Source organism: Temnothorax nylanderi, unplaced genomic scaffold, assembly GCF_030848795.1.
Source record: "Temnothorax nylanderi isolate EJ_2023f unplaced genomic scaffold, tnyl_v1.0 TNYL_tig0076_pilon, whole genome shotgun sequence".
NCBI lineage: Eukaryota > Metazoa > Arthropoda > Insecta > Hymenoptera > Formicidae > Temnothorax > Temnothorax nylanderi.
The window spans coordinates 264,858-284,786 of record NW_027249138.1 but is presented as its reverse complement, the minus strand read 5'-3'; the positions used below and the strand labels follow the sequence as shown (position 1 = coordinate 284,786).

General features: G+C 41.8%; 3 protein-coding genes across 9 annotated transcripts; all 3 read right to left on the bottom strand.

The window, feature by feature from the left end:
- Nucleotides 1-522: 522 nt before the first annotated feature.
- Jra (Jun-related antigen) lies at nucleotides 523-7,833 on the bottom strand. The gene is made up of 2 exons (XM_071709343.1): nucleotides 3,754-7,833; nucleotides 523-3,615 (listed from the first exon to the last, which is right to left on the bottom strand). Exon 1 carries the CDS (start codon nucleotides 7,033-7,035, stop codon nucleotides 6,208-6,210), a length of 828 nt encoding a protein of 275 aa, XP_071565444.1. The 5' UTR covers nucleotides 7,036-7,833; the 3' UTR covers nucleotides 523-3,615; nucleotides 3,754-6,207.
- Nucleotides 7,834-11,707: 3,874 nt separating this feature from the next.
- Nucleotides 11,708-16,179, bottom strand: LOC139774238 (uncharacterized). Of its 3 annotated transcripts, none has more exons than XM_071709341.1 (10): nucleotides 15,690-16,179; nucleotides 15,396-15,534; nucleotides 15,170-15,312; nucleotides 14,877-15,024; nucleotides 14,514-14,746; nucleotides 14,065-14,125; nucleotides 13,840-13,979; nucleotides 12,460-13,646; nucleotides 12,258-12,374; nucleotides 11,708-12,135 (listed from the first exon to the last, which is right to left on the bottom strand). In XM_071709341.1, exons 2-10 carry the CDS (start codon nucleotides 15,496-15,498, stop codon nucleotides 12,117-12,119), a joined length of 2,151 nt encoding a protein of 716 aa, XP_071565442.1. In that variant the 5' UTR covers nucleotides 15,499-15,534; nucleotides 15,690-16,179; the 3' UTR covers nucleotides 11,708-12,116. The 3 variants fall into 3 exon arrangements, with proteins under 3 accessions (XP_071565442.1, XP_071565441.1, XP_071565443.1); XM_071709340.1 differs by having other exon boundaries at nucleotides 15,755-16,179; XM_071709342.1 differs by having other exon boundaries at nucleotides 13,840-13,967; nucleotides 15,755-16,178.
- Nucleotides 16,180-17,053: 874 nt separating this feature from the next.
- Nucleotides 17,054-19,920, bottom strand: LOC139774234 (tRNA-uridine aminocarboxypropyltransferase 1). 5 transcript variants are annotated; one of them, XM_071709333.1, is made up of 6 exons: nucleotides 19,780-19,920; nucleotides 19,097-19,214; nucleotides 18,620-18,854; nucleotides 18,095-18,235; nucleotides 17,828-18,011; nucleotides 17,054-17,729 (listed from the first exon to the last, which is right to left on the bottom strand). In XM_071709333.1, exons 2-6 carry the CDS (start codon nucleotides 19,153-19,155, stop codon nucleotides 17,380-17,382), a joined length of 969 nt encoding a protein of 322 aa, XP_071565434.1. In that variant the 5' UTR covers nucleotides 19,156-19,214; nucleotides 19,780-19,920; the 3' UTR covers nucleotides 17,054-17,379. The 5 variants fall into 5 exon arrangements, with proteins under 5 accessions (XP_071565434.1, XP_071565437.1, XP_071565435.1 ...); XM_071709336.1 differs by having other exon boundaries at nucleotides 19,153-19,214; XM_071709334.1 differs by having other exon boundaries at nucleotides 19,689-19,827.
- Nucleotides 19,921-19,929: the final 9 nt, after the last annotated feature.

The following is a 19,929-nucleotide window of genomic DNA, read 5'->3' as shown; positions in this document are numbered from 1 at the left end:
TCATTTTTAGTGATTTCGTTTTGATATCTTTGTTTCATTATTAATTTGAAGCATTGTCTTAACAAAGGAAAATAAAACTTAGATTAGCGTTCGTTAAAAAGAGATTCTCAGAATGAAAGGTCGTTCTAATAACTAGAGCATTTTTAAAACCGTGCTCGCCCGATTTTAATTAGTACCGAGAACTTTCCCAATTGAGCCAATTAGTCAATTGCGCGATAATTAACGCGGCCGAAGGGGGAGATTTAGCCGCTCTATGTTGGAATTCAGTTTCGTTCTCTTTCGTTTCTCGGTGATTCTATCGCCTTTTGCTCTCTAGAACGGAAATTTAAATCTCGTATTCGAAGACGGTTCTCCTATCAGAAATACAATAGAAAAATAGAAATATAGACCGTAATCAGAATGCATTCGAGAATCAAAGCTTTCGTAGTTACGTGAAAAATTACGGAAAACTGGCGAAATATATTGTTATTATTATCAGGATTGTATCAGGGATTAGAGAAAAAAGAAAGTTACACAACTTGCTTGCATTTAATATATTGAAATTTTATTTTCGTCGTATTTCATTCAAAAATAAAATTATTCGTAAAAAAAGATTTCTTCGCTCTCTGTGTCGGTAGACAATATATAACATATATATATGTATATATATATATATATATATATAATATTATTACATTTTATAATAGCAATATTTACTCTCATGTATAATGTTATACGTAACTCTCTACGGCGCGCGCGTGTGTGTGTGTGAGTGTATGTGTGTGTTCTTATATATCTCTTTCTCTTTCACGGGCGTCGTTAACCACCGCACAACACCTCGCCACGCAATATTATACTCTAATGGGGGGTTTATCTCGCTCTTACTGACTAAATCACATGTGGTTTCCGTTACTTTCATACATCTTGCGCCACCGCTCTCCTCGCTCGGGGGCCAGAGCCCAGAAAAAGGCGCGTGCCCCTGAAGAATGTCGCCCGCGCGATTTATTGTAACTCGAGAAGAAGAAGGCGCGCCGCGAAGGCATGTGAATACGTCTCAGTTCGTACTCGCGAGCCTGCTTCCGTATTCCCTCGTTTTTTATTTCATCACATTAAAGATGCCCAAGTCGGGCATATCTGACGTCGAATGCGCGGCAAGAGAATACGGACGAGAAGTTTCCTTTGGTTCTAGCCCTTTGCGGTCCTATATCGAGACGCGATATAGGACTTCGCTTCTGCCTCGCTCTCAAGTGTCTTCCGAATCGCTCATCAGGCACCACGAATCCGAGATTCTGCGATCGAGAGCACGAAGCGACGATCGCGCGTCTCTCGATCGCACATCATCGCAATGAATAAATACAAAGAGTGCGAATATCCAAGCGAGAGGGAACAGCGCGCAACTTGGTCCACCGATACTCGCCGCAATATCGTTACGTAATCATCACTTAAAGTAATCCGACTTTTTTCCGTATTAAATATCTCTCCCGAAGCTGCTTCATATGTTATAATGAGAAGTAACGTTTCATGCATGAAATCTCTTTGACAATTGTTCTCTGTCTTAATGCTCTATTTTTTTTTTTTTTTTTTTTTGCAAAGTGCAGATTATCATAGCGATCGCTGCGAGTATCGGGGAGTTAATCTTAAGAAATAAATATATCTTAACATTCTCGTGTCAATATTAAAAAAGAAAGTACAGAGAGAGGGAGAACGAGGCCAACGGGTAATCGCAAAAGTCAGACAAGCGCGCAAGTTCGCGCATTGCAAGCACTTTCGGCGTCCTCCTCCTTCTCGACTCGATAAAATGTGCGTAAGTCGTAAAGGTGTAAAAAAAATCGATCGCGACCTTCGTCGCGAAGAGGGTTGGTTTGTCTATCATTTTAACGCGCTTAATTAATTTGATTGAAGCTCCATTATATCGCATCCAAAAATCGTCTGAAACACGAATCGAGCACAGAAAAAGGAGTTTATTTTAGTCCATTTAGAAAACGTTGCGTTTCGTCCGTCCAAAGAAGCGTTCTCGGTAAAATATATTTCCTTGTAGAAGATACGAGTCGCGGATAAATCGATAGGTGTGGTCCCGTCGCTCGTCCGGGCACACCCGTTAGATTTCGCGCAACGGCGCGGCGTTATGCAATGTACACGTGAAGAAGACGCGTGCGTTTTGTCGCGAGCGACAGATCTTAAAGAATTCACGCTTAATTCTTCGCTGTAATCAAATCGATTTTCTCATACAATCTAAAAATATCCCTCAAAACAATAAGAAATCGCTCGTTTTCTTCTTAACATGATAGTCACCTTTATGAAAAAACTTTTCGACGCTGACCTGATTACAACGACAATTCGTCCGAGAGACTCGAAAATTCTCGGACGAAGTTACAGGGACGAGAGCATTATTCGCAAAAGATTGCATAACGGCGTGTAATCGCTATTTTTCCCCATCCGCTCGTGAAGTATTTTTCTTCGCGCTCACGCGCGCGATCCATCTCGTATCAGATAATGCGCAAAATACGGCGGTAAGATTGCTTTATTATTGCTCGCTTGCCCGTACGTCTCATTCTTTCCATTCGATTATATCCAAGTTCTTCGACATGCACTTCGAAGAGAATGCACCGAGAGCGTATTATACACATAACAATCTTTTTAACAATCTTTACCCAAAACTCGTCTTAGATCGCCGATAATTTTACGAATAATCGAACGGAGAGATTAAGCTGGATATCCGGGGACAATTCCTCGCGAAGAGACAGAAGGTTTGCTTATTGTCGATATCGTCGTGCGATAACGATAACTCGCGAGCCTCGGGCCTAAGCCTACGCGATCTTCGTATCAAAATCTATCGTACACGGTCTTGTGTGCGCGAAGTACGGGGACGTACAATCGGTAGCGAATGTGCGTACTGTGTGTCGTAAGAGAAACGAGGGTGTATCCCAGCACTATGTGGAGCGTCTGCCGGTCCGGTATGGCGAATATCCGATATCGCGGATGACCGACGTCGCGACGCCTCCCGACGCCGTGCAGCTTGCGACACGTGGCTGAACGCGGTCGCGACGGCCACCGTGTTGTGTACGTGCATCCCCGGGTACTGCACGTGTGTGTAAAATATCGTGTGTGTATACAATGTGAATGTGTATATATGTATGCGGTATGCGGCTCACGCATACGCGTCGCGCGCAACTTACAAGGGCATACTGGACAAGACTAGATGCACATATGACGAAATGGAGTTCCACGCGCCGTGAAACGCGCAGAAGAACCAAGGAGAACGTGACTCGCTGACCGTCTCCGGCTTAAGAGCTAAGGGAAAGATTCGGGGGGGGGGGGGGCTTCCTGGGGTATCGCGCGAACGGACGCAGTATATCAATCCACGCGGATGAAAGGCTATTTTAACAATTTATAACAGTTTTTCATACGCGTGCACTTGGCGACTTTTTTACCTTTTTTTTTAAAGGTAATTTTTTAATGATATCAATCCACGCGGATATAAGGCTATTTTAATCTTCTTTTTTCGTTTTTTTTTCTTTTAAGTACGTCATCCGCCGTTCCAATTTACAAAAAGTCTATCATATTCTTGAATTTTTTTACGACAAATCATATTCTGTGAAAGATGGTTGGACGAGATAGACTAGTTAGAATCAATTTCTCGAGTATTCTGTGATATTAAGCGTGATCTGATCCAATCGTATAATTACGTGATTTACGTCGATTCTGTAAGTCGGTAATCAGGCGTAATCCGGAATAATCGGCACGCGTTAGGCGATTACAGGGCCGTTCTCACACCGCGAGCGTACACCGCGTCCGTCCTTTTCGCCCAGGGATGATTCTTCGACAGGTTCAACACGCACGATTGCTCCCGAAACACTAATCTATTTGTACAGACTTAATAGCGCTGGTTTCTCTCCAAAAAGCGGGGTTAAAACCGAGGCTACTTCGGTACCGTCCGACCAACGCGTTGCGGGCGAAGCGACGTCGAGGCACGTCGGAGAAAAATATCGATGCTCTTAGAAGAAATATCGAACAATGTTTAATCGCGATGCATGCACGGGCGAGGCATACGATCGTAGCGAACGCGTCTTCTGCCGATAGTTTCCAACGCAATATAAATATTAGATAATATTCTCTTTATTCAAATAATCCTTCAATCCAAAGTCCGGTTCAAAGTACGTATATGGAAGATACAGAAACAACCTGTACATATTTTTACAATTTTAACAATTAAAAAATTTTACATATGTACTCGGCGCAAGGGATTGCGCCTCTTCATATTTACATATACAATTGCATTTCACCAATCACAATTAGAAAAATACTTTAATTTTAATCTTTCAACTTTGGACGTTAACTGTCCAAGATTCGATCTTTTCAGACAAGTATATCGTAAAGATTTGAAACTATGTAATTTTAATTAAAAAAAAAAAAAAATTACGCGAGACATACGCTACTTAATAAATCAAGCTCGTTTCGACGCTTTAGCAGTCGTCGATCGATTCTGTCGTCTGGTATACGTTAGAATACGCGTCATTATAACAGACTGCCCTAATGCATGTTTTTTGCGCGCGGCTATAGTACAGCACCGTAATGTATTCCTTAAGAATTAATTAATTTGTCAATATTTCGTATGCACCAAAGTGTAGAAGTTTCCAAAACTAGCGGAATGCTCGAGTCTCTCTCGCGAAAGTGCATTCTGTAAAAGGCAAACGTGATCTCCCGGTTTGATTGCGCTTATCACATGTAAGTCGGTCTCGTGCGGTTCCTTCCGGCGCGATCGCGCCCGAAACGATGAGAATCTCCCGTTTTGATTGACTCGCAAAAATATACACAATCGTCTCCCTCGTTCGCGAAAAAAGAGCCGGCGATGAATCGCGGGGAATCGTCGATATTCGACGAATGTAACGATCCTCGCAACTTGGCACGAGGCGTTTAAGTTTTATTCGAGAATCACGGAGCGCAAAATCCAGGGGTGTATCTGTGTCAAGGAAACAATTTTCGAAACTTGATTTACGTCACTTGCAAAGCGAACGCTTCGTATCGAACAAGCGAAATCGAATACCTACGCGAGTTCGCGTAGAGAAGAAAATCGGCACTGCCGTTCACTGTCGAGAAAGAAAGAAGGGGGGGGCCCTTCGCTTTCTACGATCTAACGGCAAGATCGTCAAGCGCGGGAAAAAGATTTATACAACGATCGAGCATCGTGAAAACGGTACAAAGCGAATTCGCTGACGGACGACGATCGCGTACTCGACGACAAAGGGAAGAATGTGTAGAGAAACGAGAAGAGCCTGAGTTTCCGGTAGCTTTGAATCTCCCGCCGGCTCTCTCGCGTTCTCCAAAATGGCCGCCGCGGTACTTCTCCCCCCCTCGTGCTGCTTCGCGCGATCTCCCTCCTTCTCTCTCTCTCTTTCACGCATGCATACACACTCTTTCCTTGTTATACACATTCTCTCTTTCTCTCTCCCTCTCTCACTCACTCATACATACGATATACACGCGCTCGCCCGTCGCCGAGCGTGCTCGTGCGTGTAAAGTCTCTCGCATGCGCGCAACACGCACGCGCGCACGCCCGCCACTCTCCCAAAAGCATCCTTTACGTTTCACGCTGTACGAAGGCACTCCTTCCTCCTTCTCCACCTCGACCGTCACCTCCTCCTCCTCTTCCTCCTGCTCCGCCTGCCGCATGCTGTTCTTGCCGTCGTCGTGCGATCGTCTCCTCCCCGATCGCGTCACAAAAGAACCGAGAGAGAGAAAACAGCGAGCGTGGTGTGGATGATGGACTCCTTATCCCTCCCCCTTTTGTGAAGATCCTTTTTCAGACTGGCAACAGGATCATCCTTCGCTTCTCGAAGACCGCCTCCTCCGTTCCAAACTCTTTGGCGATACATCGGAAGATAAGGATGAACTTTGCTTCTCCTTGGCGTGAATCGTAGAAAAACAAAGAATCCACTCCGGAATTTGTTGAGGTCGAGATAAGAAGGGGGGACGGTTTCCGAGTGACAGCCTCGTGTTTACGCAGCCAGAGATCTTCTCTCGATCGCGATCGTAGAAGAGAAGATCCAAACGACACCGGCGCGGCGTTGCGCTACGACGGTGACCGGCCGTAGCGACAAAGTTCACCGTTCGTTTCTTTTGCGGAAACTACCGGCGAAGGGGCAAGAAGGTAGTGAGCGCGGTGACAGCGAACCCGCGAGGGTTTAACGTTCGTCATCCTCGGCCGGGGAGGAAGGACGATTGGGAGCTTCAAAACTGGTGCTGGTTGCTGATGCCCCCGAGATGACAACCGGCGTGCACGTGGTCCATGACCTGCTCCTTGAGCCGGCACACGTGCTCCTTGAGCTTGTGCACGATGCCGCTCAGCTCGCTGTTCTCGCCCTTGAGCAGCTTGACCTTGTCCTCGAGCCTGGAGATGCGCTCGAGCTTGCGCCGTCGGCACTTTGACGCGGCCACGCGGTTCCTCTGCCGCTTCCTCTCCAGCTTGATCTTCTCCTGATTCTCCATGTCGATCGGCGACATCGGCGGCGTGCTCGACACGCTCGGCACCGTCTGCGGCTCGTCCTTGACGTGCACCAGGCCGGGGTTGCTCATGGTGGATTCCGTGCTCTGCACGCTACCGGGCGGCTCCAGTGTCGTGTACGTGGCGCCGTGCATGCTGCCGGGTTCCTGCGAGCTGTCGGAGTGATGAAGCTCGTTCAGCGCGTCGACGAAGCCTCGCGCGTACATCTCCTGGGCCTCGGTGACCGCCTTGGGGAACAGGATCTGCGTGGTCGGGGTGGGTAGACTGGTGACCAGACCGTCCGGCTGCGTCATGATCAGCTTCTCGAGCTCCGGCGAGGCCAGCTTCAGCATGTTGAGATCCGGCGAGCTTAGGATCGGCGTGACGTTGTTCATGGCGGGCGGCAGCGGGCCCAGCCGCGGCCTCTTCGCCTGCGGCCCCGGCCTCTGGCAGCCGTTCAGATCCAGCGTGAGGTTCCGCTTGAGCTGGCCCATGCTGTTCTCGCGACCGTTCATCGCGGCGTAGACGCTCGCGTCCTCGTAGAACGTCTGCTCCATCGTCAGGCTGCGCACCATCGATACCGCCGGGCTGGTTAACTCGCCTCGATTAGGAACAACCGAGGTTTCACCCTCGGCTTCTTTTGGTATCTGGCCTCCGGACGGGAAAACGGCCGGTTTCCCCGGGAATCGCGCGACTCTCTTATCCGGCCCGAAGTGTTGAACACAACGACGGACTTTCCTTGAGTTTCGACACGTCAACGAGTTCTGCGACGTTCTCCGTCTTCTTTCTCTCTCTCTCTCTTTCTCTATGTCTCTCCTTCCTCTTTGCCTACGTCGACGCGCAAACACTTTGCTCCGCGCTGCGGAGTGATTACATAACAGCCGCGCGCGACTGTACGCAAAAATTCACTCGCGGTACGACCGCCGTCTCTTCTTACTCCACGCCGCACCTCCGACCGTCCCTCCGTCCCTCACGGGACTGTCACGTCACACTCGGCGTATCGCGCACCAACCACCGGCGGCACGTACGAGCGAGTCGACCGAAATCGGCGCAGAAGACAGCGATATTTGACGCACGTCCGGCGTTACTACGTCGACAGCAACGACAGCCGGCCCGCAGAGGAGCGGCAACCTGCCTGTCTGCCCGTCTGCTCGCCTGCCTGCAACTCCTTGCCTCTGTTCTCGCCTGCCCCGCCTGCCCCGCCTGCCCGCCTGCTTCGACTGTCAACACAACAATGACTCACGACACGACGTGGTGCGCGTGTGCCGCGTCTTTCTGCTCCACGGAACGGAACGGAACGCAGCGCGACGGGATCGCGACGACGTGTGTTTGCGCGAACGCGGATCACCCTGTGCGCCACGGTGGCCCGACAACTTGTGAACACCCAACTAAACGTACTCGCTTATATCCCGTGAGTCATGCCGGCCGAAAATAGCACTGTCGTCACCGATCGTGGTGCGGATTGGCCGACGATGTCGACACCCAGCGTGCCCGATTGGCCGGCCGATCGGAGTTACTGGGAAATGACAAACGCATGCGCCCCCGGTTGGACGTCCACCGATAGTGGGGGGTCAGCATGGGGGGAGGGGGCATCGAAACGCCGGTAACAGGGTTAAGGTGCACATCCATCTGACAGGCATTCCGGAACAGTTTGAAGACGCGAGCTGTCATGAAATGTCAAAAATGTAAAAGATCGTCTCAGGATGATCTACGGCGCGGACGATTTCGACAGAACCGACTTTACAAACTAATAAATTTCTTTCGCAATGTTGATCGGGGGATCAGCCGTATAGGTGGGAACGATGCTTTATGTTCGCTGTCTCGCTCCCACGCGACTATCTGCGGATCTATCTTCTCCCTTTACCGCTTTGGACAGGCAAACGAGTTTCTACGCTTTTGCCGAAATCGAATAGTTTTCGAAAAGTTTATATTAAAAAAATAAAAAAAGTTGCGAAACGTGTGTACTTATCAAATTTCGTATCTTCGAAAGTTCTTGAAAGCGCGGCAAAATCTTTGCCTAGAAAACGCTAATATAACAGAGTCATCTACAAGTTTCGATATCGTTGAACTTAAAACATTTTCGCCGGCCTGTGTCTCTTATGAAATGTTAGAGATTGGCGATTAATTGTTGAGGGCAAAAAATACACTTTCTTAATAAAAATAACTACAGGTAAAAGTTACTTATTAATAGACATCGGATTTTTTTTATATGCAGATTGGAGAAAAAGAGCAATTAATAGCTAAGATTTTGTTATTTATATTATTTATAATATTCAACATATTTATACCTAACATATGTTGCAGTAGAAATATAATGGATATTATAAATAACATGATCTTAGTTATTAATTATTCTCTTTTCCACCGATCTGCATATAATCCGATGTCTACTTATCAACTACTCCACTTGTCACGTCAATATCGTTTACATAAAAATATATCTGTAAGCCTTAATCTCTCAATTGTACCCTCTCGCCGCATGATGTCCGTAATCGACCGTCTGCATCTTATGCAATTGCGTCTCGATGCACCAAGCGACTTTCAGGACGACTAAAACGTCCGTCATTATCGTTCTCGTTTAATGTGGTCGACCGTGCAAGTTTGACGTATCGACTTTAAGATAAATCAACGCTTCAGGCCACTCGTTTGTTTTAAGTTTGGAATACCGTTAAATGCTATATTTATCGCCTGTGTCATGAGAAGCGAGAAATTCGAAGATGCACGAGAATGCATCTAGCAAATTTTTCCGAAACGACCCGCGTGAATTTTTTGAAATGTTCGACTGTTCGATTAATATTCTTATGATTTATAGAAATCTCTTTAGAAAGTAACACTTCTTTTAATTATCAATTTATTTTTATCCTTATCCAGTATTTGTAATTCATAGAAACTTTTTAAAATACATCTTTATCGTCTATATTTACTTATCTCGCAACAACAATCTAAGAGTTAGATTCAATAAGAACGCCGTGCTCGTTTACCGGATGTATTTTCGAACAAATTGGCGTTTTACTGCATTCCGGCCGCATGCGCTTTCCCGGGAAAGCTCCTTTGATCGTTTCACCCGAATAATTTTCCTGGAAAATCGCGTTGAACGCGCGCTGTTTGCTGGGTCGTTATCCGATTCGGTTGTTTAGTTAGAGAAAAACGAAAGAATTAAGAACAAAACACATAAATGTCATCAAATTCATACTGTACATTCCATATTCCAAAGTACAATGTCTAATTAAAAAACTAAAAACTTTCTTGCGCTCTCTCTTGCAATACTATTATCGAATTAATCGAATTATTATTCTTATTGCCGGAAACAATCGAATATCAAACTTCTGAATTATAATCGACATGATTAAATTAAGAAATCGAACCGTTTAAATTTTCTTTTCGTTAGCGAAATATATCGTGCGTGTGCATCGTTAGTTCAAGTATCTATGATTGAGGAGAGCGAGAAAAAGCAGGTGTTTCTCGCGGGTGACATTCGCGTGCGATCTCGGACTAAATTTAATTAGGCGATTCTCGCTCGTATCTCATAAGATGGGCGCGTGCGTGCTCTCGCGAAAGTAAAGACACGCGAGGAAATAATCGCGCGTTTCTCGAGGTGGACAACGTCGTAACGCGGCGTTAATTAATAGGGACGTCCGTCTCGGATCTCGTCCGTGATTTTCCGGTGTGCACGGGGAAATGCGCGAAGCGTCGATATCCGGCGATCCAACGAGAGCGACAAGCACGCGACGTCGCGGTCGCGACGACGACGTGACCGATGGCATGCCGATACATCGGTTCACGTTGCACCGACGTTCACGTAACGATTGATCATGTCGCGAATATCTTTCCGCGGTGTATCGCGTTACTTTTTCTTTTTAACAGCGGCTTAACGAACCGATATAAACGTAGCGTCGCGCGAGATAGCTGCGTCCTCATTCTCAAGTCGGCCTTTAAATTTGGAACGACCCAGCAGCTTCGATGCAAAAATGCAGAGTTATTGGAGAATCAAAGAGGGATATTATATAAACTTTAATATATAAGTGTAGTACATATATGTATACCCAGGTAGCAAGCACTCGTCATTTTGACGTCAAATGACGTCAAAAGACGTCAAAATGACAGACTTTTGACGTCAATTGACGTCAAAATGACGAGTCTTGCATATATGTATATGTAATAATTAATTCAAATTAATTTTTTCCAAACCCGACGTGCATTTTACTGTCGTATACTGGTGAGCATGCACATCGCATGCAAGCATCTTTTTGTCGGAAAGTCTTCCTCGTGAAAATTGAAACACGTTAATTGTTAGCGCACCGAAATTTAATCAAAGTTTCACAGTCGGTGCTTTTTAGTGTCTTCATTCACGTTATAAACATTTCAGCAACGACTCTTTTTCTTTCTTTCTCTCTCTCTCTCTCTCTCTCTCTCTCTTTTTTCGTTCTTCTCTTTTTTCTTCTTTCCTGAATTAGCGGCGAACGCCGCATGGGCGAGGCAGTGCCAGCTGCTTTTTTCATCTCGAAATTAAACAAACATAATTAATTTCTTCCCCCGCGCGCCCGCGCTCGTTCGCGCTCTCGCGCGGAAGGTTAAATCCATTACATATACACATAACGCTACTCGAGTACACGGAGGCCAAGCCTTTTTATTTGCGCACGAAAGCTGCCGGCCGTTTCCGACGGCGATCAATCATTTCGCGCGAGCACGGCAAAACAGTTTCACCTCGCGCTTAATTTCGAGACTTTTCCACGGAGTCTCTTCGTTGCGAGAACATTAGGCGTTGTTTAGAAGGATAAGGAAATCAGATAACATACAAATTTAAAATCGAGAGGAAAATGGGAGATGGTAATCTCTGGATATTAATTATTGGTGACACTTCGGTCATTATATTTCTAAAGCGTTATCAAAACGAATAATACAATGTAGATGTGAAATCTGTTGTTGAATTGCGTATAGAATTATAATATTTGCAACTTAACTTGAAAAGGATTAAAAGTAAAATTAAAAGTATACATTTATCCATCAGGGGAATTGAGTATGATGTCTCTGATTATTTTCACACAATAATAATATTAAAAAATATTGGACATCATATAATACGCATGCCTAATCGTCTGTCTAATTGGTAATGCAAACAATAATAAAAATGCATCGGCTTGGTGGAAATTGGAAAAAATTCGAAACGCTTGAAAATGTAAAAAAAAAAACGAATATTGTAATCGTAAATTAATTATTGAACCAGAGGAGAAAATAATTTACTTGCAATTTATATATCCCGGTTATGTTTATTAAAATAATTCTGGTGGCATACAAAAGAATACCAATAGTATCGTAAAAGGAAGATATATGGGCATGTTTTGTACGTATCAACGCTTAAAATAATAGTGATACAAAGGCCAATTATAGTATGTGCGGTATATCAGCGGAAGAAGTAATGTATCGGGAATATGACGTTCCCGCGCGACTATTGGGCCAGTTGAATCAACTGTATAGCAATTAATAAACGCCATTGATTTTGAAACTTGGTAGCTACTCAGATAGTTTACATGTAATACAAACTCGTTTACATCATTCTGTCGAAACTCGATACGGAAAGAGGCATTATTATCAATATTGATAATGTGAGTAACAATTTTCTTCATTAAATCTTGATTATGCGTATCAATCCTCCCTATTAGTCTCGTCTCAGTTTCCTGCAAAGAAACACATTTTCTCACGTTATATACGAGATTTAATTATTCATATTCGGATATTTTAATTAGAGCAAATTCTACTAGGACACATTCTATCCAATCTAAGCCAAATTTTTACTTACTTATTTAATTTGGGTTCTTTCAAGTTTACCGGCGCCTTTCTTCGTCGAGGGCGACTTGAAGCATAGGTACTTTCTGAGTCTCGTGGATTTTCTTCTTCATCCGACGTGATGTCTTTCCTGTAAATCCAGGATATAAAAGCATACGAATCAAGACAACTTGCAAGAGAAAAATCTTATAACGAATTGTAATAATTATACATACGCGACGTTATTAGCATTTTGGGAATCATTGGCCGACACCCTAGGCTTAACATGAGATTCATTGAGCTTCTCCAAAACGACTTTCGCTGCGCTCGGATCTCGATTGTTCTCCAATTTGTTTCTCGGCTTCGCCATATTCTTAACTGTCGAAGAATTTTCAGTATGACTCGTTCGGTCTTTCGTACTCGACGTTCTCGATTTATTACTATTTTTATCGGAATGCTTCGCCTTTTGCAGTATCGACGTTCTCTTGTGATCGTCAATTACAATTAATGGTAGTTTTCTCGTGATATGGTTGTAATTGGAGTCGTTCAAACTCCGATTCGACACAGGTGCCACCGGAATATTATTCGTAACTCTTGGTATCGCGGCGATGACTTCGGTGTCAATTTCGTTACTGACAGCGGAATCATTTATCACGGATTCCTCCAAAGTGGGCAATCGCAGCTCGTTGATATTAAATTGCATATTTTGTGCGGATGGACGCAACATTAACGTAAAATCTTCCGTCTCTTCCGGCGCCTCGGAGTGCCCTCGTCTCAGCGTCACGAAACTCGCGAATTTCATTGTATCATCCGCGTTACTGTCTTCTACGTTATCTAAACTTTTTTCATGGTTGGACACAGCCTCTACTGGTATCTCGCAAATTCTACCATCCGCATCCTGCTCGGGCGGATACGATTCGGAACGCTCGGCAATGGGCGCTGCGTCTCTCTCTGAAGTTTGCATATCGCTCACAGATTCGTTTAAATTCGATGTCTCTTCTATGTTGCTTTCTGTGACGCTCGAATCATCATACACTATTACTTGTGATGTATTATTGTTAACGTCAGAATCGTCAACAGGATCGAGTTCCTCTGGCTCGTTATCCCGCGACGGCATAGTATTGTTAAACAGCCAGCTCGGGCCTTCCAGGGGATCTTCCTCCCAAGTTCTAGTATTATTTTGTGACGGTCTTGAGTTACAGTTTTCCGCTACACTCAAATTCCTACTAATATCTTTGTTAGAGACCTTATTACTTATTTGCCTATCAGGGTCTTTTTTCGATGTGTCCACGTGTGTTTCATCTTCCTCACTCGAGTTAATCGACACCTGCGATTCTGATGTTGCGTTTACTCTGTCTGATAGATCGGGAGGTGTGTCATCATTACTCTCCTGAGTTTCAATATCAATCCTGGTGCCAATTACCTACGGGAAAATAGTAATGCAATAACAGTTTAAATGTATGTAATATCTAAAAGGTAAGGCAAGGGTTAATGCCCTTATTAGACATATTAGACATTTTTTTACATTACATGGATGAAGCAACTCTCCAAAAAATTGGAGAGTACTGTAATAATTTAGTAATATTATCCTGAAGTTTTATTGTAGTATCACTTACATTAATATGTCCCGTAGTTGTTGGAGTTTCATCTATTTCGGACCATCTATTTCGCGATCGCGAAAAAGATACTGACACTCTTGAATGGTGACTTCTCCTTCTTCTTCTTAATCTTTGTTCGTCTGCCACTGTAAATGTATCTAAATGTTAGTTAAAGATTATATTAATTCATCGACCAACGTATCATGCTTAAGTAATTAAATTACTATTCGTGATATACCATACCATTAACTCTGGGCGAAGAAATTGTGAGTCTTTCTGGTAGTCTGCACGTACGACCATTTTCCTAAAACAATTGTGTATTGTTTAGAAAGAAATATATAAATAAGTATACAAATGTTTCACAAATTTTATATATACAGGATGTTTTTTAAAGAGCGCCCACTACTTACATAGCGCCATTTCCTATCAAAAATTGAATCAAAAAGTTCTGAAGCATTTTTTTCTATAACGCTTAATAAAGCAGTAATTATTGAGTAAAGTCAGTCTAATCAGCACCGTCTTTTATAATAGATTATATAATATATCTAGTATTATAGAAAAAAAAATGATTCAGGACTTTTCGACTCAATTTTTGATTAAAAAAATAGCGCTATGTAGCTAATCGGCGCTCTCTAAGAAACACCCTGTGTATATGTATGAGAGATAATGATACAAAATAAATATATACATACATATCTAAGAGGTGTGGTAGGCATAATTGGCGATCTAGACTCATTCATTTCCTGGCTTCTATTAGGTGAAGTTACTTCTTGTATATCACTTAGTCTCGATATATTATTAAAATTTTCCATATTAACCCGGCTTAAGTTAATCGTGGGCTTAGTAATAGTATGCCCACCCACCATAGGCTTCACGACACCTTTAGCTGGTGATTTTGTTGACAATCTATTGGTCGATTCTTTCCCTGAAATATATTCCAATGTAAAGACTAGACATTACAAATAATGACGCAGACAATACATGAATCATGAAAAGAAAAATTAAAATGAAAAATTTTTTAGTTTAATATATTCCATTATCGACATATTCCTTACTTCCAGCTGAAGCAGATGACAGTCTCACAGTACTATTGGAAGCAACAAGTTCTTGACACATAGAGATAGTGTTTGTCATATAACCAGTCATTGTCACCAACATTTTTAGTATTTCCTTTGCATTATTCAGTACATTGGATATTACAGTCTGAAATAAATAATAGATATAAATAAGAAAACTAGCATGTAGATTAAAAAATATATATATAAAGAAATTTACATTCTGCGAGAGATTATCTCTTGCAATTCCAAATCACTAATATGAACTATATTGTCATATAAATAATACTCACATTTCGCGTGTTGCATACCAGATGTAACTGTTGAATCTCTCCAATTAGTTCTACATTCTGCGTGAACAGTGACTGACTATTCTGTTTCTCTTTCGAAAGCGCCTTGGCCAAGTAAATATTGTTGTGCTTCAATTTCTCATACACTAAGAAATAATTTTGTCAAAACAACAACGGCAACATGTCGAAGAGAATACAAGATGAAGCTAGAAAATTCTAATTTTCTCACGTGGTCTATAGGATATCCGTTCTTTGTAATGATTCCTCAAGCACTGCGTCCTTTTAGTCAGCACACCGACCCTCTTGGGTTTTCGAATTGGCATTTTTGGCATGTTGTACGTACTTATTTAATTTCCTGCCCAACGAATCTACACACGGACAATAGGATAATCGATAATGCATAGAAATGCATAGAATCTTACAGATTACATTGAAAATTCTCTATCTCATTTTTCAATATTTCTTCCGATCCCGCGGAACAAACATTTCGTGACAAAACAATCGTTTATTATCGGAACCTAACCTGCGTCTAATATTGATGAGGATACAAACTTCCCTTTCCACTCGTCGAAGAAAAAAAAAACGTACCTCGTAACGTATAACCTGCGATTTCTTTTGTGTACATACAAATCTCGTCAAAGATCTTTCGTCACACGACCAGATGGCAGATAAACGCTCGTGACGCTTCTACTCGTGATAAACGTTACGAAATTAGTAACAAAGTGATATCGCTCACACCGATCTCAAAACTCAAAACGTGTGTCTACTAAGGGCCATGGCACACGGAAAAACCTAGGCGATTTAAGGCTGTATACATATTACACAGCATGTGAGCGCTAGACTCAAGAAACGATTCCACCAATGACAATCGAGCATTCTCGAAAACATTGAAGCCTACGGCCTACATTTCGTTTGTCGCACGATAAATTTATTCACTGAAATCGATGAAAAACTCTTTCGACTTTCCAGAAATTTATTATTCTAACCTATATTTGTCGTGACTCGTGACAATTGTAGTAGCCTGAAACTGTAATTTTGAAACTCCCAACTGTGATTGGTCGATTTGTTTACTACTTACATTGGCCGCGTTCAGCAGACACAACTGTTGAGTTCGTCTTATCAACACACTCCGTTGATTGGTTGGTTCTAAAAGTAAGAGCCAATCACGTTCGACTGCTACTGAGCGGCCTGGTCTGCTGAACGCGCCCATTAGCTACATTTGTCCATGTGTAATGGCCTTAAGGCTCAAGCAGTAGACAATCGACTAATCACGGCTGTGAGAGTTTCAAAGTGTTTTTGAGAATTCTCTCGACTGCGATTGGTCAATTTGCCTGCTATTTAAAAGCCATAGCACATAGAAAATCGTAAATGATTTACAAATTATTTTTTTCATTCACAGTATTTCCTCTAAATTTTATTATTTATATATTTCTGCGTTATTATCTAGCCTTGGCTTTTTTGTACAGATAGACTGCGCTCTCATTTGAAGTTACAGAAGTCAGTAAATAGGAAAATAGATAGTCATATATTACAAATTAGATTGATTAAATATATGTAATATCAATGTGAAACGATAATATGCTGATATTAAAATTTCGATTATGTACTGGTATTTGATGCTTACAATTTACAAAGGTATAAAAAGTTTTCAGTTTAATTCTTCTATAAGAATCAAGAGATCCTCCGCCGGTCAGAGTCCACTCCACCGATCCTCCGCCAATCCTCCGCCAATCCTTCGCCGACCGGCGTCCACTCCACCGATCCTCCTACTATCACTTAGGTTGGATTTTTGGATTTACAAAATACATTGCGTATACTTGGCGCCTTTTTTTTACCTTTTTTGAAAAAGGTAATTTTATACTGATAAATATACTTGATACAATAGTATACATTGCTAGAAAAATAACTTTTTATTCATTTTTTGTTACATCTTTGTTTAACTACAAAAAAAAGGTTACAACACATTCCCCAATGAGAGAAACACGTTTTGTCACACATTGTTCGAAAACAATCTCTAAGCATTTTGGTAATTTTAAAATAATACTATCTTGTGAAATTATGAAATTACATTGAATACAGTACTTTTCCATATAATTACAAGAGAATAATATATCTTAATTTAGAACAGGATATTAAGTTTGTACAAAACACAACGTAAACATGATTGTTACTTGATCAAATGCAAAAGAGCTTGTTAATGTAAGAAAATGTAGTTATGCGAGCGGTCTTCTATAAGCTTGTAATCTGTTATGATTGTATATGGAATGAATTTTTTCATACATGTACTTAAAAAAGTATAAAAGATTATCATACTGTCCATTGTATTTCTGCATTATTTCTTCGTTATTAGTTACAGAGTATTCGTCAGAGAAATCTTCGGACTTTTCTGATTCTATCGAACCATCGAATTTATCATAGTCTTCCTCTACCCCAAGAGCACACGTGTGTAATTCCACTAGAAATTGATGAATTGCTTCGATTGTCGCTAAATACCATCTTGGACTCTTCTTTTGATGACGCCAAAATTGAGAAATCCTCGATTTTAATATCACGCAACGTAGTTCTGTGTCAATTGTACAGAAATAGTAAGTTCAACAGCAACGCAAACGCATTGCACATGTATAATAATCATAAAAACTAAACGGATCCTTTCTTATATACCTCTCAATCTTTGGTCTTTGTATATTGATTTGGTTTGCTGCCACGTGCTATCAATGAAGATGGCCCTTTTTATAGGAAATACAGTCCTTTCTTCCGAGGCGTCACATTTCCTCCCTTCTCTTATAAAGAGATCCTCGACACTCATATTCCCTGCACTATCTTTGCTAGGAAAAACTAAAACAGTCTAAAAGTCAATATCCGTCAGGTTAACAACCGTATCCTTAAGTATCGCAGGGCTTGAATACAGATCGTCGCTCTTCTTCTTACTTCCTCTTTATTCAATATCTCCGGGAAATCCGGATACGTGTAGATTTTTACATCCTCCGGCGCGAGTATCGCGGCGTGGACGGCCGTGCTCTTGCCGTCTATCTCGCGAGAATGTTTAATGATGTCGATTTTAATTGGCAGCTGAAAAATATAACATAGAATTATATTATAAAGCAGAAAAACGGATACAGAATACGTTAACTTTTTAATTCTTATGTGAGTGACAAAGTATCTGAAAACTCTCGAGTAACTAAGGTGTTAAGCTTTAACTTAAGGTGTAACTTTTGGTTTCCCCGTCTTCCCTGTTGGATCAATCTGTCCAAAAATAGTGCTAAAATAATATATTCCTCGATTTAGGAGCTCTCGCAAAGTTGCAGTCCTCTAATGCGACTAGACATGGAAAAATTTCAGTTTTTTTTTTTCATATTAAAACGCAAAAGGTACCTGAGTACCTCGTCACTCACATAAAGGTTAAGTTAACGTTTAATTCCATAAAACTTCAGTTATGCCCATAGTAATCTGTACCTTCACTCGTGGAAAATACGAGCACGGGATGACAGGATCGTAACAGGTGTAGCAGAAGAATTTCCGCGATCTTTGACAGAAATCACATTTCCTTCTAAACTCGACTAACCCTAGCCAATTGGTATCTTTAATTTTCAAACGAGCGAAAGGTGCTTTGTCGATTATCCTCTGTTTCTCCTCCAGCTCCGACAATCCGTCGGCGTCGGTATGTTTTTCGATGATGCACTCCGCCATACTTTCGACAGAAACCGAAATATCTGTGTATTTATTTATTTATAATAATAGAACACATATATATGTATAAAACTGATAACGTTGCAGAACGGACAAGTGCGTCTAAACATGGCGAATCCTTTATAATTAAATAATCTCATGTATAGTAGCCTTTAGTGATACTGTATACGGAGTAATGAGTGAATTCACAAATTCACTGAAGCCTCCTACGAAGAGTTCGCATTAAAAGAAAGGTTTGGATACTCGAAGATCAATCCTTTTTCTCTTGCAAACGCAGTGGAAATCGTCCACGTGTTTACCATTCTTGTTTTTCGTTCAATTCTTTTTCCTTTATTCGTGTCTATTCGTGCTCCGTTCGTGCCTAAGAAAGAAAGAGAGAACAAACCCGTCAATGCTTATCTTCTCTTTTAAAGCTAGGTGTTGGATGTTGGCGCACGTGGAAACGGGAAAATTAAAAGGCCTATTCTATTATAGCTGAACTTCTTGCACCGTTCATCCTTTTTCTTTTTCTCTCCAACATGAAAAGAAAGAGAGGAAAGATGAACCGTGCAAGAAGTTCAGCTAATATAAAAAGAACAGGCCTATTGTCTCTACCAGACTATACAAGATTACGAATTGGATATTATATGAATTCGATTGGAACAAATTGTTGTCCATTTCTACCAATGTATATCGATTAACTTTAATTTCGATTTAATTTACTTTTCTTTTTCTAGTTCCAAGTATTAGAAAAAGTTAAAAAATAAATTAAACTGAGATTGAAGTTAAATATTGGCAGAAATGAGACAACCACTTCGTGCGTGTTTCTATCAACTATAATTTTGGTTTAACTTACTTTTTATCTTTTTCTAGTTCTAAAAATTAGAACGTCTGTTCTGCCAATGTAGGATTGCATTAATTGACTTTAATGTCAATTTAAAACTTACTTTTTATCTGTTTTTAATCCACATTGACAGAAATGAATATGATTGGTTGAATTGTAATCTTCAGGTCACCATCCTCGATTTCCATCGCTTCCTGTCGCTCAGTCTGACACGGGCCTTTAAACATATGGCCACTTGGGCCAAACGTGCGAG

Excerpts from the sequence above, each read along its gene's own strand:
- LOC139774234 (XM_071709333.1), bottom strand. The coding sequence starts at position 19,155 with ATGGTAAACACGTGGACGATTTCCACTGCGTTTGCAAGAGAAAAAGGA. Across the intron at positions 18,012-18,094 it reads AGATATTGAATAAAGAGGAA|ACTGTTTTAGTTTTTCCTAG; the intron begins GTAAGAAGAAGA and ends ATTGACTTTTAG. Across the intron at positions 17,730-17,827 it reads CAAAGACCAAAGATTGAGAG|AACTACGTTGCGTGATATTA; the intron begins GTATATAAGAAA and ends CAATTGACACAG.
- LOC139774238 (XM_071709341.1), bottom strand. The coding sequence starts at position 15,498 with ATGCCAAAAATGCCAATTCGAAAACCCAAGAGGGTCGGTGTGCTGACT. Across the intron at positions 14,126-14,513 it reads CTACCACACCTCTTAGATAT|GAAAATGGTCGTACGTGCAG; the intron begins GTATGTATATAT and ends CAATTGTTTTAG. Across the intron at positions 12,375-12,459 it reads CAAAATGCTAATAACGTCGC|GAAAGACATCACGTCGGATG; the intron begins GTATGTATAATT and ends CTGGATTTACAG.
- Jra (XM_071709343.1), bottom strand. The coding sequence starts at position 7,035 with ATGGTGCGCAGCCTGACGATGGAGCAGACGTTCTACGAGGACGCGAGC.